General features: G+C 36.7%; 1 protein-coding gene across 8 annotated transcripts in view; it reads left to right on the top strand.

Annotated features, from left to right (window-relative positions):
• FIP1L1 (factor interacting with PAPOLA and CPSF1) overlaps positions 1–15547 on the top strand; it is a 79956-nt gene that overhangs the window by 4352 nt on the left and 60057 nt on the right. For 3 of the 8 annotated variants that reach the window (XM_026647933.2, XM_026647938.2, XM_026647936.2), the window contains exons 3-9: positions 2737–2794; positions 4128–4231; positions 8346–8407; positions 10128–10235; positions 11221–11351; positions 11643–11711; positions 15184–15293. In XM_026647933.2, the coding sequence (XP_026503718.1) occupies positions 2737–2794; positions 4128–4231; positions 8346–8407; positions 10128–10235; positions 11221–11351; positions 11643–11711; positions 15184–15293 (642 nt within the window). The remainder of the gene's footprint in view (positions 1–2736; positions 2795–4127; positions 4232–8345; positions 8408–10127; positions 10236–11220; positions 11352–11642; positions 11712–15183; positions 15294–15547) is intronic. The other 5 variants (XM_026647935.2, XM_026647939.2, XM_026647937.2 and 2 more) reach the window with 3 other exon arrangements.

Below are 15547 nucleotides of genomic sequence, written 5' to 3'. Positions count from 1 at the left end.
TAAAAAGGCCTACACCAATATATTCTACCTTTTCCACCTTTGCTAACACTGATGCCGAGGCTGCACTGGTGTTTAACCAATGGTGGAATAATTGCTAACAATTTTCAGTGTCATCAAGGCCACAATGTGGAGTAGCTGTAGCAAGTACTTTATTCCCTGCTGGAAACAACTATTGCAAGACTGGCCTTTTTTTTTTTTTCTGAATTCTCTGGAGCAACTGCATCAAGACTGGATTTTTTTTACCCCTCCCCCCAGAGGGCAATGGTGGAGTAGAGATGATCCCTTTAAAATTCAATGCTTTACATCTGTCTATTATATAATGACTTCTGTATTCAACAGTGGATTCAGTTCTAATGGAGCGAAGCTTTATTTTAAGAAGAATGAAAGTCCACTAAAATGCACTCAAGCAATTTTGGACTTGCATACTCCCTTCATACAGAAGTAGAATCATTATATATGATCAATTATGATCATGTTCCACTGTATCTACTTCTTGTAAATATTTGAATCCAGTTTTGCTGTCCACGGGGTCATATTTGTGGACAGGAGTCAATGAAAATTGAAACAAATTTCTTATAATGAAATAATTCCTTTTGTTTCAATCTATTTTCTAATACTACTTTCATATTAGTGAGTCTTCTGATATTGATGGTGGATATTACACTATCTTGTTGTCTTCTGATTTTCTAGTATCTTCTGTAGATAATCTCCAGATTCTTCTTCCCCATAGTGTTTCATTGCTATGCCCATGAGCTTTTCTTCTTTTCTAGGTTTTCAGACCCTTGGGGTTAGATTCACAAAGGGCTTAGGTACCAAAGTCCAACGTTTACGTGCCACTGGCATTCACTAAACTGCTGCTCAGCTGCTGCCTAATCACCTTTGAAGGGTAGTATTTAGGCCTCACCCGCTCATCATTTCGTACTGGTTAGCTTAGGCAGCTCTCCACCAAGCATGCTGACTTCTGTGAATCCCTTTTTTGTGGCACCTAACTCTCCCTATGCATTGTATGGGGAGCTAACTCGGGCTTATGAATTCCACTAGGTGGCAGGGGGCTTAAGTCCCCCTTGTGAATCTAGCCTTCAGTGTAGTTGTTTGATTTCCTAATCTTGCTGCCACCAGCTCCATTTCTACAACTTTTGTCAAAATTGGTATCGTGCTAGTTTGCTTAGTTAGGTGTGCTGTAAAAGTGCTTTGTCACATTTGAGTACAACTGGTGATGAAAAGAAATACTGAAAGAACACGGAGCCATGAGAAAGTTAATAATGTACCTGCATTCTCCGAGATTCACTGTACTTGAGCATGTCTAATGAAAAATATTTTCATGTTTATTGAACCAGCCTCTGTGACAAATAAACTTTTTAAATTGTATTTACCATAGTAATAAAATGTGCTGGACTAGTTCTTTGATGTATTGGTTAATTTTTAAGGCTTTGTAGTGATCTCATAATTAAAGTCACACTGGAAAATCTGTTTTCTTTTTAGAATATTGGCTATGTGGCAGTTAAAATGATCAGCTGTTAAATGAGTTGGTTCCTGCCGTTTTTAAGTCAATAGTACCACACCTGACCACAGAACAAATGGTCCTGATTGACAATAATTGGCATCATTATTGGCAGTGTATTGAATGGATACTAAGCTACCTCCTAACTCCTAAATTGGCCTATTTCAGGTTGGGACAGAGTGGGGAAGGTTGTACTACTACTGATGCTTTAGTCTCCATTCTTGTAATTCCAGCATAATTCAAAAACATGAAATTCAGTGATTGTTTTTGAACTTGACAATAGCCAGTGTGTCATCCTAGTAAACAGTGATGTGAAACACCTAGGTTTGAATCCCAGAACCAGCCCTGGTAACGAGCCGGTGCAACTTGAAGCATTGGGAGTGTTGCCAATTGAAATTAGTACTGAATTTGTTTTCTTGTCTGATTGCCCATCCAGAAAGAAGCTGGGACTACAGATCCCATCTAGGGGCTTGAGGAAATAATTTTAAGTACCAATATTCTCCTTTTCAGTTAAGGAGCATTGGTCATTGTTGTTTTGTTTGTTAAGCAATGTAAACAAGGATATCAACACAGTGTTAGAAATTAAGTTTAGTAGTCAGTTTTTGCTGTCTCAGAAGCAACAAAACACTGGCTATTGAGTTAACTTGTTTTTATAAATTTCAGAGTGCCACAATGACTTAAAAAACAAACAGTATTTTCAAAACTGGTGGACATTACAAATCAGGTTACAACAAATTTAAAGGCTAATCAAATGTTGTATCTAAAATATCTTATACTATTGTGCCAGATAAAAAAAAAGAGAGAAACCTTGATAGAGATTTTTTTTTTTTTTTTGAAGCATTCTTGGATGTTTAGGCACATGTCTTTCATCATTTTAATGGAAGACGTGTCTAAACAACCTAGTCATTGTAAAATATGAGTCCTCATTTTTGCATGCTAAGGACCAAATCCTGCTCCCAATATACTCAATGAAAAAGCTCCTTTATGACTTCAATAGGTGCAGGATCCAAACATGGTGAAAAATTGAAAATACAGTACTCTGAAAATATCTAGTTCGCATAATTTGTCACCTGATAACTTAATGTCAACTTTACACTATCTCTTAGAATATTTTTGCTTAGCAGTCATGTAAAAGACTGCTGGGACATTGGCTATACTTCAAAATACTGTATCAGTGCTTTTTCACTGTAACATGTAGGTACACATAGTAACTAGCTTGCATTCCTGTTTTTAAGTGCTCCACCACCTTCTGCAATTGAAGAGGAAGCTGCTGAAAATGGTGTAGTGAAAACGGTAATTTTAAATTTATATTAGACATATTCGTTGGTATGCTTTGCTTTCAAATGGGGCAATGATAATTTCAGTGACTAAAGAACTTCGCTAAAGTAACTGACTTTACATGTTAGTTTGTAAGTTCTGTCACTTTATTTGACTAATTTTCAATTCATTTTTTATGCGCAGTACTTGCCAGAAATTTCTTAACACCCAAAACAGTACTTATTGTGTGACCTTGTGCATGTCTCATGGGTTAACCTCTCACTAAGAATTACCTTTAAAATGGGTCTAACAATGACAGGTCTAACAGGGATGTTGAAGCTTATCTAATGTTTGGAAAGTGTTTTGTGGTTGTCTGATTAAAAGTACTGTGTAAATGCTAATTACTATTAGTTTTTTTGGTGGGATAATTCTGATTTTGTAAATGAACAGTAGTTTTAATATTTTGGATACATGGAGATAACTAATTAGTATAATATTTTAAATGTCTGTGCATGTTAATATTAATTTCTAATACCGTCTGCCCCTTCCCCCTTTTGCATCTCCAGGCAGTTAACTTATATGCCTCACGGAAGAACTGTATATTAAGACATTTTAATAAAATTAGGGTTATCAAGGGAAAAGGGGGAATAGGAAGGGTATACATATAGGGTCAACAGCAGTCTAAAAAAGCATGCCTTAATGTTATAAATTCTTGAGTAACAGAAAAAAAATCAAATAACTTATTCAAGGACTATTATTGGTATACATTGACTAAGTTATTTGATGAGTAGTAGTCACCCAGCTATAGAGAAAAGAAATTGTTTATGTAAATTATTTAATGAAAATTTGTGATGTTTGTGGTGATTGCTGAATTTCATGTACCTGAACATTGTTTTTACCAGCATTTGTATATATTCGTATTTGATTTGCTGTGAATGTGTATTTAAAGATGCACTGAACTTGGTCTCTCGTATTTTTATGTTCTTTCCGTGTTGAGCAGATGATAGTAGAGCTGAACTGTTATGGACTAGGTAGATAAACTGCGGTCTTGAGTAGCCAAAGCCAGTTTTTCTTTACTTTGCAAAATGTTACATTTCACAAATAGTATGTTGACATTCAAGATACTTAAGTCTTATCACCCCTTTGCATCCAGATATCATCAATGTTAACATAAACTAAATGGATAAGTTCAGTTTTCCTGGTAGGACCCTGTTGTGCTAAGCAGTAAATGCCAGCTGTAAGCCAAAAAGTATAAATTAATGTGTTAATGTTAATTAGTTTTTCTATCAAAGTTCTCTGGAATGGATGCTTAAGTCTATGATATTTTAGGTAAATATCTGATTGTACCTTTTGTCTGTTTTTGTTGAAGAAGGTGACAGAGGCTGAGGATGACAGTGACAGTGACAGCGATGATGATGAGGATGATGTTCATGTCACCATAGGAGATATTAAAACAGGAGCTCCACAGTATGGGTAAGTTATTTTCAGTACCTGAATATTAAGTGTTTGACTCAGACCTTTCAGCAAGTATAATGCTTGAAATAGATGACAACTAATTTGTTCTGTGTGCTTCTATTTAGCCTTTTCATCTGATTAACCAATTAAAATTTAATTATCAAATTGATCTGAAAACAGAAAACTGTAAAATAAAATTTCTGCAAGGAAGAACCAGCAGATGGGTTACATTTTCACTTTCAGTTTCTGAAAAACCCAGGGTGGATTTGATTTAAAAACTGGGTCTCTTTTATGGCCTGCTGCCATTATAGGTTTTCCCTAGTTAGAGAATGGTATGGTAGATCTCAAATCAATGAAGGCTACACTCAGAAATACCTCAAGACTTCCGGAATATGCTGCTCACCCTCCCGTCTCACATTTATCTTCAGACTTCTTCTCCTTGTCCAGATCTATTCCACCCCCAACAATCTTCTATTCATTGAACTTTTTGAAACTTTGCACTTTTAGAGAGGGGTAAGGGATTGACTCTGTGTACACAAATTTGCAGAGGGACAATAGGGTTGAGGTCTGTTATTTCTCACCTCTATTTATTTATTTAAAACCATTTTTGCTATTAACAAGCATGTTATCTCTGGAGACACAAATCCACAGTTTGAGAACTGCAAAACTAAACATCTCTGATGGTATCTTCTAGACCGGGGTGGGCAAACTATAGCCCGGGGGCTGCATCCGGCCCTTCAGGCATTTTTAATCTGGCCTTCGAGCTCCAGCTGGGGAGCAGAATCCGGGGCTTGCCTTGCTCCACGCCAGGGCTCCACGCGGCTCCTGGAAGCAGTGGCATGTCCCCCCTCCACGCTATGCATAGGGGCAGCCAGGGGGCTCCACACACTGCCCCCGCAGCTCCCATTGGCCAGCAGCTGTGGCCAATGGGAGCTGCAGGGGCAGCACCTGCAGATGGGGCAGCGCGCAGAGCCGCCTGGCTGTGCCTCCGCATAGGAGCTGGAGGGAGGACATACTGCTGCTTCCGGGAGCTGCTTGAGGTAAGTGCCGCCTGGAGCTTGCACCCCTGACCTCCTCCTGTGCCCCAACTCCCTGCCCGAGCTCTGATCCCCCTCCCGCCGTCCGAACCCCTCGGTCCCAGTCCGGAGCACCCTCTTGCACCCCAAACCCCTCATCCCCAGCCCCACTCCAGAACCTGCACCCCCAGCCAAAGCCCTCACTCCCTTCCGCGCCCCAACCCCCAATTTCGTGACCATTTATGGCCCACCATACAATTTCCATACCCAGATGTGGCCGTTGGCCCAAAAAGTTTGCCCACCCCTGTTCTAGACTAAGCACTGAGTCCCATTGGGTAGATAGAAAGGTTAACCTAAATAATCTATACAGAAGCCCCTGGAACCCCATAAGATTGGGGTTGAACTATTGGAACTCATTTACAAAACTTTTCTTAAACATTACATGAATATATTGTCTCATACTATAGAATTAGAATTTATCATTATGGAATAGGGATTAGATATCTTTGAGTTATAATGTATCTTAATTCAAACTATCTTTAGATAGTTTTTTTTCCTCAAAAAGCATTTTATCAAAAAAATCAGATTTAAATTAAAAAAATCGGATTTTATTTATTTATTTTATTTTAAAAATCATTGATTTTTATCCAACCTGGAAAAACAGTTGCATTGCAAAAACGTATGGTGGCTGAGACTTACAGTTGTAATTAAGTGGCAGTATAACCGAATTAGAATTTTAGGTTAATATTTATGATATATTGACTTTTCCTTTGCAAACTGGAAAGTATTATGCACAAAGAGAACATTAAATATGTTTGTTCTCAGTCCAGTTTCTAGTGGATGAGATGCATATTAAAACACCATCATAGCTGGCATTTTTATGATGTTCATAGAGGATTTAGTGGACTTCAGGATTGAACTGGCAGTCCTTAGAGATGACCCCTCAAAGTTAGGGCTCAGGCATATGGTTGGGCTGTGTAGAAAAACTTGCATTATCACTGTCTTGTATTTTTTCCCCTGTGAATAGAGGACTTCATTTTCATTTTCTACTACCCCAACAACTTTAAAGTGAACTAAGTTCACTTAAAATTATGGAATACAATTTTCCAAGTGAATTATGTATTTAAAAGGATTCTGAAGGAAAAGCACCATTAAAGAATGGAAAGTCTGCTTTAGGGTTGCTGTTCATGTGTAGAATAAAATTCTGTTAATCTAATGCCTATGATAATACTGAGCCAAATTCTACTTGCTTTTCTCACATGTGTAGTCCAGTTGACTATTTACAGGAATAGAGCTAGTAGGGTTTAATGCTGAATGTGCTGCAGTAGTACATTTTCTAGACATAATTTACTGGGTTATGTACACTATCTTAACAGTCTTATGTACACAGTCTTAACTTTAAAATTATGTTGTATATTCTTCAGTTTTGCAAAGTGTTCAATATTCCAGAGCTTTAAGTATTTCATATCTTAAAATAACAAAATTTGCAAAACTGGGCAATATTAAAAAATGCCAACTCTGTCATCAATATTTGTGATTGATTGTCATTTCAACAGCATATACTGCATGCTCTGGAGCTGGTCACCCTTGGATAAGGAGAACCTGGGGGGGCGGGAAAAAAAGATAGGGAGGAAGGTTAGGATTACATTTTTAATGGGCAGAGTGCCCCTCTTACCCTGAGTACATAGGTTTATTAGCATATTATACTAAAGCTTATTAAACTGAGTACAAGGAATTTTAAATAAAATGACCATTTTTTCTAAAAAGCCCTTCCAGAACAAGGTTATACAATGAATTTGTCACCCACTCCTGCTTTTATGCACGGGAAAAAGATTTTAAAATTAATTCAGTTTTAGTTTAAATAAACTTTAATACAGTAAGTTATTTTACAAGCTTAAATTGTCTCCATGTATAATATTTAGTTTTGGCCATTGGTAAGAAACTATAAAATTTTCTCAGCAAAGTCATATACTGATCTAGCATGTCATACCAGAAGAAAAGTGCTATTTGTCAGTCTTGCATTATTGCAATGAAAATTTCTTTTATTTAGGAAGAGAACTGGAACGAGAAAGATGTTGCAGGGTAGTTAAACAGGAAATTGTACCCTTCCTTTTACTTACCAAGATTATCTGGAAGATTCTCTTCACCTTGAAGTCTTTGAAGTCCTCAAATCATGGGTTTTAATGGCTCAGACACAGGTTTAATACAGGAGTGGGTGGGTGAGATTCTTTAGCCTGTGTTATGCAGGAGGTCAGACAAGATGATCATAATGGTCCCTTCTGACCTTAAAGTCTATGATTCTAATAAAAGTGCCCTCACTATGTTTAGGGGCAAATACTACCTGTGGGGATGAGCCACTTGCACACATCCTGGGGTAGAATTTGTTCCTTGGTGTCCAGAGTTACAACACCAGTACTGGGCCTTTTCAAGTGACAGCACTCTATTACTAGAGTAGTGTAGTGTCTTGTTTATAGTTAATGCATGTTTATATATGCACTGGAAGCTCAAAATCTGTTATCTGTGAAGAAAGTTCTATTGGCCTAATTTTTGTTCTCTGTTAATGTAAAAGTATGAGATATTTGTTTAATTTACTGAGGAGTATTTGAGATGGTACAAAATAGCATTTTCAGCAAAAGCCACAAGGGTATGTACTTATTGAAACTACAGTAACCTTTCAGTCAGTTTTGATAAATGCTTGCTCTTCCTGCTTCAGTACAGATTAAATGATAATATTGAAACAACAGAGACTCTTTATCTAAAGTGTTCTCCAGTCCTAGTCCCCTGGCATCCTCTGTATCCCTAAGTGAGCCCTTTTTTTTTCTTTTTCTTTTTTTGGTCCTGTCCATTCTTGAGGCTATGTCATGGGCACTATGCTTTCAGCACCCAAAGTGTGATTGAGATTTCAGTGCCATTTATTAATTGGAGAAATTGCTATTGAGTGTTGGAGCGATGCATTCTCTTGCTCCTAGACTGATCTCTCTACTTCTGTGTTGTTAGTTTGGAGAGCTAGAGATTCAGACTGACAATCAAGTCTAGGGCCTCTTCTTGTTTCTGGATATAGCTAACCATTTTTATCAGTTTTCTCTACCTAATTCAGTTTTGTTAATTTGTTGAAGCTATGGAACAGCTCCTGTGAATCTCAACATCAAGACAGGAGGTCGAGTTTATGGATCATCTGGTAAAAAAATGTTTACACATTTATATTAATAGAAAATGTAACAAATGTATTAATCTGTAGTAGTAGCACATACTCTGTTTTTATAACAATTTTTGCATAAAGTTTCTGCACAGTGTTAGTGAATTAGACAAATATAAAATCTTTAACATTTTAGCCCATTAGCTTTTAGTGCAGAGACCCCCAAACTGAGGGGTGTGCCCCCCTAAGGGAACACGGAGGAACGTTTGGAGGGGTGAGGCCCGGGCCAGCTCCCATGGGGAGCGGGGAGGGAGCACTACCCAGACCCTCTCCGTTCCTAACTCTGCTCCAGCCCTGTCCACAGCCCTGGCCCCACCCTTAGCCTCAGCCCCTGGGGGGGAAGTGGAGTGGATGGGGGTAAGAGGGGACACAACCCTGAAAAGTTTTGGGACCAATGCTGTATTTAGATCCACCGATATGTTCAGAATTAGGGCCGTAAAAATTGTATAGATGCATTATGTATAATTTAATCCTAACATTTAAGGTAATACAAATAATTTAAAATAATATAGTATATTATCAATTGTACAGCAGAAGTCCCTGGAGAAACTTTGCCTTTGTATTTACCATCTATACCATAAGGCGCTTAAAGGGTTAACACTTGGTTAGCCTCTGTTGCTGATTTCTACTATTGCACTCTCTCAGCTCTCTCGTAAAAATTCTGTTTGCATTCCAGCAGTGATGAATGAGCTATAACTACTCAGATAATATGAGTTAACAAGATGCATAACAGGTGTCATGACTTGGACCATTGTCTTCCCTTGTTATATGTCTAATTTAGATGGTATACTGCTTGGAGAAGAAATTTTTTTTTAACTGTCTGTAAAGTACCATGTATATCTATGGCACTACAAAATAATTACGATCGATCTGCACAGATTAGTGAGTCAAATTACATGGCAGAAATATCTATCTATCTATCTATCTATCTATCTATATATAAAATTTAAGATCCAATATACACTTGCATTTTGTTATAAAATACTACTATATGTAAAGCTTTGGATGATATCTTCTTGAATGTGGAAGGGGCACGTGATGTCCTAAGTGCAGTGGAAAAGGTGTGGTGCCACTTCAAGGCGAGGGCAGGGCACAGAGAAGCCATAATTGGAGACTGCTCTGTGAGTGCATGCATAGAGCACAGGTCAGATTGCAGTAGAAGGGTTTCAGCATGTGGCTGTTCAGATGGTCTGTACCCTGACCTTTTGGTTTTGGGGCAGGGGTTGCCTGAGAGGAGGATTTGTGTTTCACAGGGACTTTTTTCATGTCATACACTTAAGTTTATTGGAAACAAGAAATAACTGTGATGCCTCTAAAACCAGTCCTCAAAACAGCAATTATGTTATTTGAAATTTCAGATAAAACAAACACATGTATAAAACTACTGTTTTATGAGCATGTACAGTAGTTAAAGTCTACAGAAATTAATTGCAGACCATGTAGTTGCTATTAATTTACTATAGGTAAGTTGGAAGGATAAAATGTGTTTAAGATAGTAAAGAAAATTATTTCATTTAGATTACAAGCTCTTTGGGGTAAGGATGCTTTCTTCTTACTTGTCTGTAAAATGCCTAGCACTCTAGTGCTGAATAACTTGTCAAAAATAAAATTTTAATTTTAGAAAAGTCACATGAAAAGTGTTGCATTTATTAACTTATCTCTGTAAAAGGGATTTTATGATTTTTGTTACTTTTCTTTATAGGTGCAAAAGTCAAAGGAGTGGATCTTGATGCACCAGGAAGTATTAATGGTGTTCCACTGCTGGAAGTCGATTTAGATTCTTTTGAGGATAAACCTTGGCGAAAACCAGGTAATATTTCTGCATGACATTCTTATTGCATAATAATGTACACATCAGTTGAAATACAGGTATATTTAATAGATTACTTTCGATAGTTTTTACCCATAGCAGATTAATTTAGTGGTAACGCCCTACAAATGGAAGTAATATACACAATTGTACTAATGTTTAATTGTACAATTAATGAGCTAAATCAACCAGTCCTACTTGAAAAACCTGTAAAGGGAGACGAGTTACTTTGATGAGACTGTATTAACCAACATGGAGTTCCAGGGTATCCACTGCAAACACCTGTCAATGGGTGGGAAAGGGAGGGGAGGTGAGAAGGGGGCATAGCATATGCCAGCTAAATTCATGGACATCCTGAGAGATCCATGACTGGAAAATCCAAAGTTCTCTGGGGTTGTTGCCATTGGCTCCATACCTGCATGTGCTACCAGAGATAAAGCAGAAAGTAATGTTACTAGCAGAAAAAGCTACATAGAATGGTTTCCCCTTGGCTCTAGCCATTCTCTGATCTATTTTATTCATGCAGGGGGCATCCACAGACTTTGAGGAGAAGACTGACTCGTAGGGTCTCTGCATGTGTTCATTGTTTTCTGCTTACCCCTCTCCCCATACATATGGTAGAGCCAGATTTGTCCAGTATTTGCATTCTTTTCATCCCTCTGAACCGTTCATTGGAGTATTTTGTAAATTGCTTTAAAGATGGAAATGATGTCTTTACAAAGATGTAAGAGGCATATTACTTTTTGATTATTATTTGAAGCCTGATCTCTGCAAAATTGGAATGTATAGCATTACCAGAACAGACATCAAATATATTGAACTGTAGAAGGGTACATATTATTTGGTGTAAGAAATTTATAATTCTTAACATTGGGACTTTTCCCTGATTTCTGCTTCTTTCTGTTGCTATAAACAAAGCAGAAATAGAAAAGGAAAGATGAGTTATAATGCTTAATTCTTAGAATTTGTGCTTTTCTGTTTGAAGGTGCTGATCTTTCAGATTATTTCAATTATGGGTTTAATGAAGATACCTGGAAAGCTTACTGTGAAAAACAAAAGAGGATACGAATGGGACTTGAAATTTTACCAGTTACCTCAACTACAAATAAAATTATGGTAATTAATAAAATTTTTGTGGTATTCCATAATATGTAAACACTTCCCTCCCATAAAGCTGTTATGGTGCTGTGTCACTGTTTGTGTGTTAGAAACCTCTTCTGTCTGGTACAATATCATTGTTAATAAGTTCATACCTTATCTTTCCTTTCCCGCCACCCAGAATCTTTCTCTATTGTTTCATTGTGCGGATAGTGGCACTGCTAGGCTGTGACCATGTGTTAGTCGTGATGTAGCCCATCAGTTCAAAGTTGTGTGGTATCTTAATGGGCAATGTGTTATTTAACTTAGGCCGAAGACAATTCTATGGAAGTAACACCAGGTGCAGAGGTTCAAGATGGCAGATACAATCTTTTTAAGGTGAATTTTAGTAAACTTTCCTTGGTTGCTCTCATTTTTGTTGAGTATTGCTTCCCATACCACTTCCAAGTGATAGAGGCAAGATTGAAGTGGACATAGCTATTTTTCTAAGCTCTCATCTTACATCAGTGACTTTCAGTGTATCTCACAAACTTGCTGAACTAAAAAAAAATTATTTGTTTTGTCATCACTGCTGCAAGCATGTGAGTTAATGGCCTAGTGCACTAACAACTGCTAAGTGAAACTATACTTGCTTTATGTGGTGGTTTTATTTTTTTAGTTATAGTGCATTTGTTTATGCAGGTTAAAGAATTCCTGCAGAGGTTCTGGAGAGGCTTTGGAGATTATGGCATGATATTTTACTCCACAGCCTTGTAGTTATTTTACTTTGTTTTGTACCCTTCATCCTTGATGAGTCCGAAATGTGAAGATGTCTTTTCTTTTAAGTTCTTCTCTTGTCTGATGTGAGTTAGATGTACTCTGCTTTATTTTCCATCTGATATTTGTCTAAATGAGGACAAACTGCAATAAGAAAATATCAGTATTTTAACAGAAAAACAGCCTAGCTACCTGTTTTTATCTTCAGTAGACTGGCATGAAGCATTGACTTCAGTTTTCTCTTTTTTTTAAAGTCACTCTTTAATCAATTTATATTAAAACTGCTTTTAATATAAATAAGTCTGTAGATTCAGTTGAAATACTAAAGTCATTTTATTTTGGTTGTCGAGTTATAATGTGTGGTAAGTATTTCATTCTTGAACTTCATTAAAACCAGTTCAGAACAGATCATTGCTGTTTCTCTATTCCATGCTACAGTAACAGAAACAGCAATTGTAGTCAGGGTAGGTTTTTTTTCTTTTGGGGTGCCATTTCTCACTCCTACATTGCTGTATTGTCCACTAGTTTTCTTCTCTGTCTCAGTGAGGATATTCTTTACAGTAGTTTCTGTAGCTTTTCTTTCCTCCATGTTCATCATGGCAGAGTTCAGGAAATGCAAGGAGTGTGGTCTCCCATTGCAGCTAACCATTACAAGGTCAGACTCTCTTCTGGACCTGCTGCTTGCCCTGGTAGGGGGAGATTTAAGTGGTCTGACTCAGAGGCTGCCTCACTTGAGTCTGGGGATTGCGGTTTGAAGCTCTAATAGAAAGACAGCCTGGGGGCAAGAGCTAGTGATCTGTCACTGTTTAGGTAAGTATTTTCATTATCTAAACACAACAGATTGTTTGCCATGCGAGTCTTTCAATTTACGTGCCTTTTCTGGGAAAGAGGAGGATATGTACATATCTCCTATAGATGTTTGACGACAAAGACACTTTTTCTTTGAAGAATATAACTTCTGTCTGGGTTAGTACAGAATCTGTCATTTAATATTAATCTTGTTAATTTCCCCATAATGGAACCATGAATGAATTACTTAAGATCAATAGCTTTTATTTGAATACAGTTTGTTCATAACCACTCTAGACTTCATATTTGAGCTTTGATTACAATTAGAATGTGACAAAACAATTTTGTAAATGTATGGTTTTAGTTATTGAAATAGCATTCTATGGCTGATCATTTGAAGAGTCTAAAACATAAAAGGGCATACATTTGGTTATGATGAGAAAATAGAGTAAGCTGAACAGGGTAATGAAGGACAGGCTTATTTCATCATTTTGTTAACATTTTTAATTCTCCATTGAAACTATAAAAGCCATATTATTTGCCTTCATATTGTAGGTTTAGACTAGCCCTGAAGTAATTAACAAAATTAAATCTTGCAGTATTTTCACATTTTTCAGAATCGATGGGCCAGTAGAAATCTTTAGGGATTTTATCCTTCACCTGAAGAGTCTGTAATAATTAGTTATTAATTCAATTTTTCTAGCTATTATGCTTTTTTATTTCTGGTTAAAAGGAAGGTCGGTGAGCTACAGCAACACACACATTCTGGCTGAAAACTTGAACAATTATGCCACTCTTTTGCATGTTTGATTAGAAATTTTCTAATGTTAAAGTATTTGTTTAAAATCCAGTGTGACCATGGCAACAAAATGTTGAATACAAAATTACTTTACTATACGGAAATAGCTCCACAATGATTTCTCTTTAAGCTGATATCCTGTGAGGTTAAAGAATCCAAGATTGTCTATTGTCACTACTAATTACTTAAGTGCTGAAAATCTCTGAGGTTTTGTACATAAATGTGTAAAGGAAGACATAATCCTTGCGTTAGACAATTTACCTTCTAAGGTTGGACTACTGTGCCTATGTGGAGCTCTGTTTAAGGCATTGGGGCTGTGCAAAGGCTCTGCAGTCCATTGTCATGTGAAAAGTTACAAGATCAGAGCCTATATGGAAGTATACCATGATTTAGCTAAATTCCCATATAATATTTTGAGATATTGGTATCTAAACAATCATCCAATAAATGTTGTTAATAAATGGAAATTGTTTTACAGCTGTTAAGGACTGGAAAGTTGTATGTGTATTGTTTAAAAAACCATAGGAAAGACTTTTTGTTGTTATATTTCTGATTCTGCATTTAAAATGTTGGTTCTTGATCTACTTATTGGCTAATGTATATCTCATACAGTATACTTAGAAAAGTCTTAGGTTTTTTTCTGGCTCCTAATTCCACTTTTGCTACTGCTTTTCCAAAGAGAGTCTCTGAAGAGGTGGCATATGTGTGTCGCCAGCACCAGTTAGCATGTCCATTCCACTACTGAATCGCTGCTGCTTCTGTTTCTTTCATAGTGCTCACATATTTCCCTAACAAAATCTTTAGGATATTTTGCTTATATACTGTGCCACTGTCAGCTGAAAAATCGGTGGGGAAAAATAGGTATTATAGGTATTTGCATCAGAAGTACTTAATAAGAGAGAAATCCTACAAAATCTTGCAGTACTTTACAAATGTTTCTACATTTCTGATATTTCTTACTAAACTGTAAATGCCAGTAGCTGCATGGTTAAAGTACATGAATTGAATATTCTTGGTATGACTTTCAAGAGTGAAGTAATTAATTAGGCTGTAGTTACTGTCTCATTACATGGAGAATGTTTTTACCGTGTTTTGCAGTTTGTTTTTGATGTGAAGACTTTACATTCCATTGGTTTTCTTGATGAGTATCTTTGAAAATAATTTTGATATTTTAAATCTAAATGTTATTTTACAAAATAAGAGTCTGCAGGAAGACTAATTTAACCCAGATTTTATTGTCCTTGGTCATATGCCTTAAAAAAGTTATAAATGTTTATTGATAAATGTGAAGCTCTTTAGTTTCCTTTTTTAATGTCAAAAACAATTTCTTGCAAGTAACACTTCCTTGTAAAATGTGGGATTTTATTAACTGTGCAAGAATAATAGTTTTAATATTATTGAAGTTGTGAATCATGTGGTCTGTCTTTCCAGTGTGTATTGTTGTATCGAGTGATGGTACTGTTAAATTTCTGAGGCTGAGCTAATGAGGAAAACATTATTTTGAAGGTACAGCAGGGCAGAACTGGAAATATGGAGAAGGAGGTGGCAGTGCAATTGACCAAAGCTGAGTTTACATCTCCTCCCCCACTATTCAAATCAGGAATCCCGACAAACAGGTCAGTTGGACAGTCATAATTTCATAACTTGTTGTAAAGTTTTTTATTTTTAAAGGTTTTGATCTGTTGTAAAAATAAATTTTTTTTTGACTTGTTAAAAATATGCAAGGAAGCATGATCTTACTCAGTTTCACCAGTTCTGAGTGAAGCATTTCTGTTTGTGCATGCAATGCGACTCCTGTGATGTTCCTAAAAGAAATGGTAGGATGACAGACCAGGAAAAAGTGATAGGACCCAACAGGACAACAATGAAA

Source organism: Terrapene carolina, unplaced genomic scaffold (assembly GCF_002925995.2).
Source record: "Terrapene carolina triunguis isolate 2854851 unplaced genomic scaffold, T_m_triunguis-2.0 Scaffold66, whole genome shotgun sequence".
NCBI lineage: Eukaryota > Metazoa > Chordata > Testudines > Emydidae > Terrapene > Terrapene triunguis.
The sequence above is the reverse complement of the archived record's forward strand: the minus strand, read 5'-3'. Positions and strand labels throughout refer to the sequence as shown.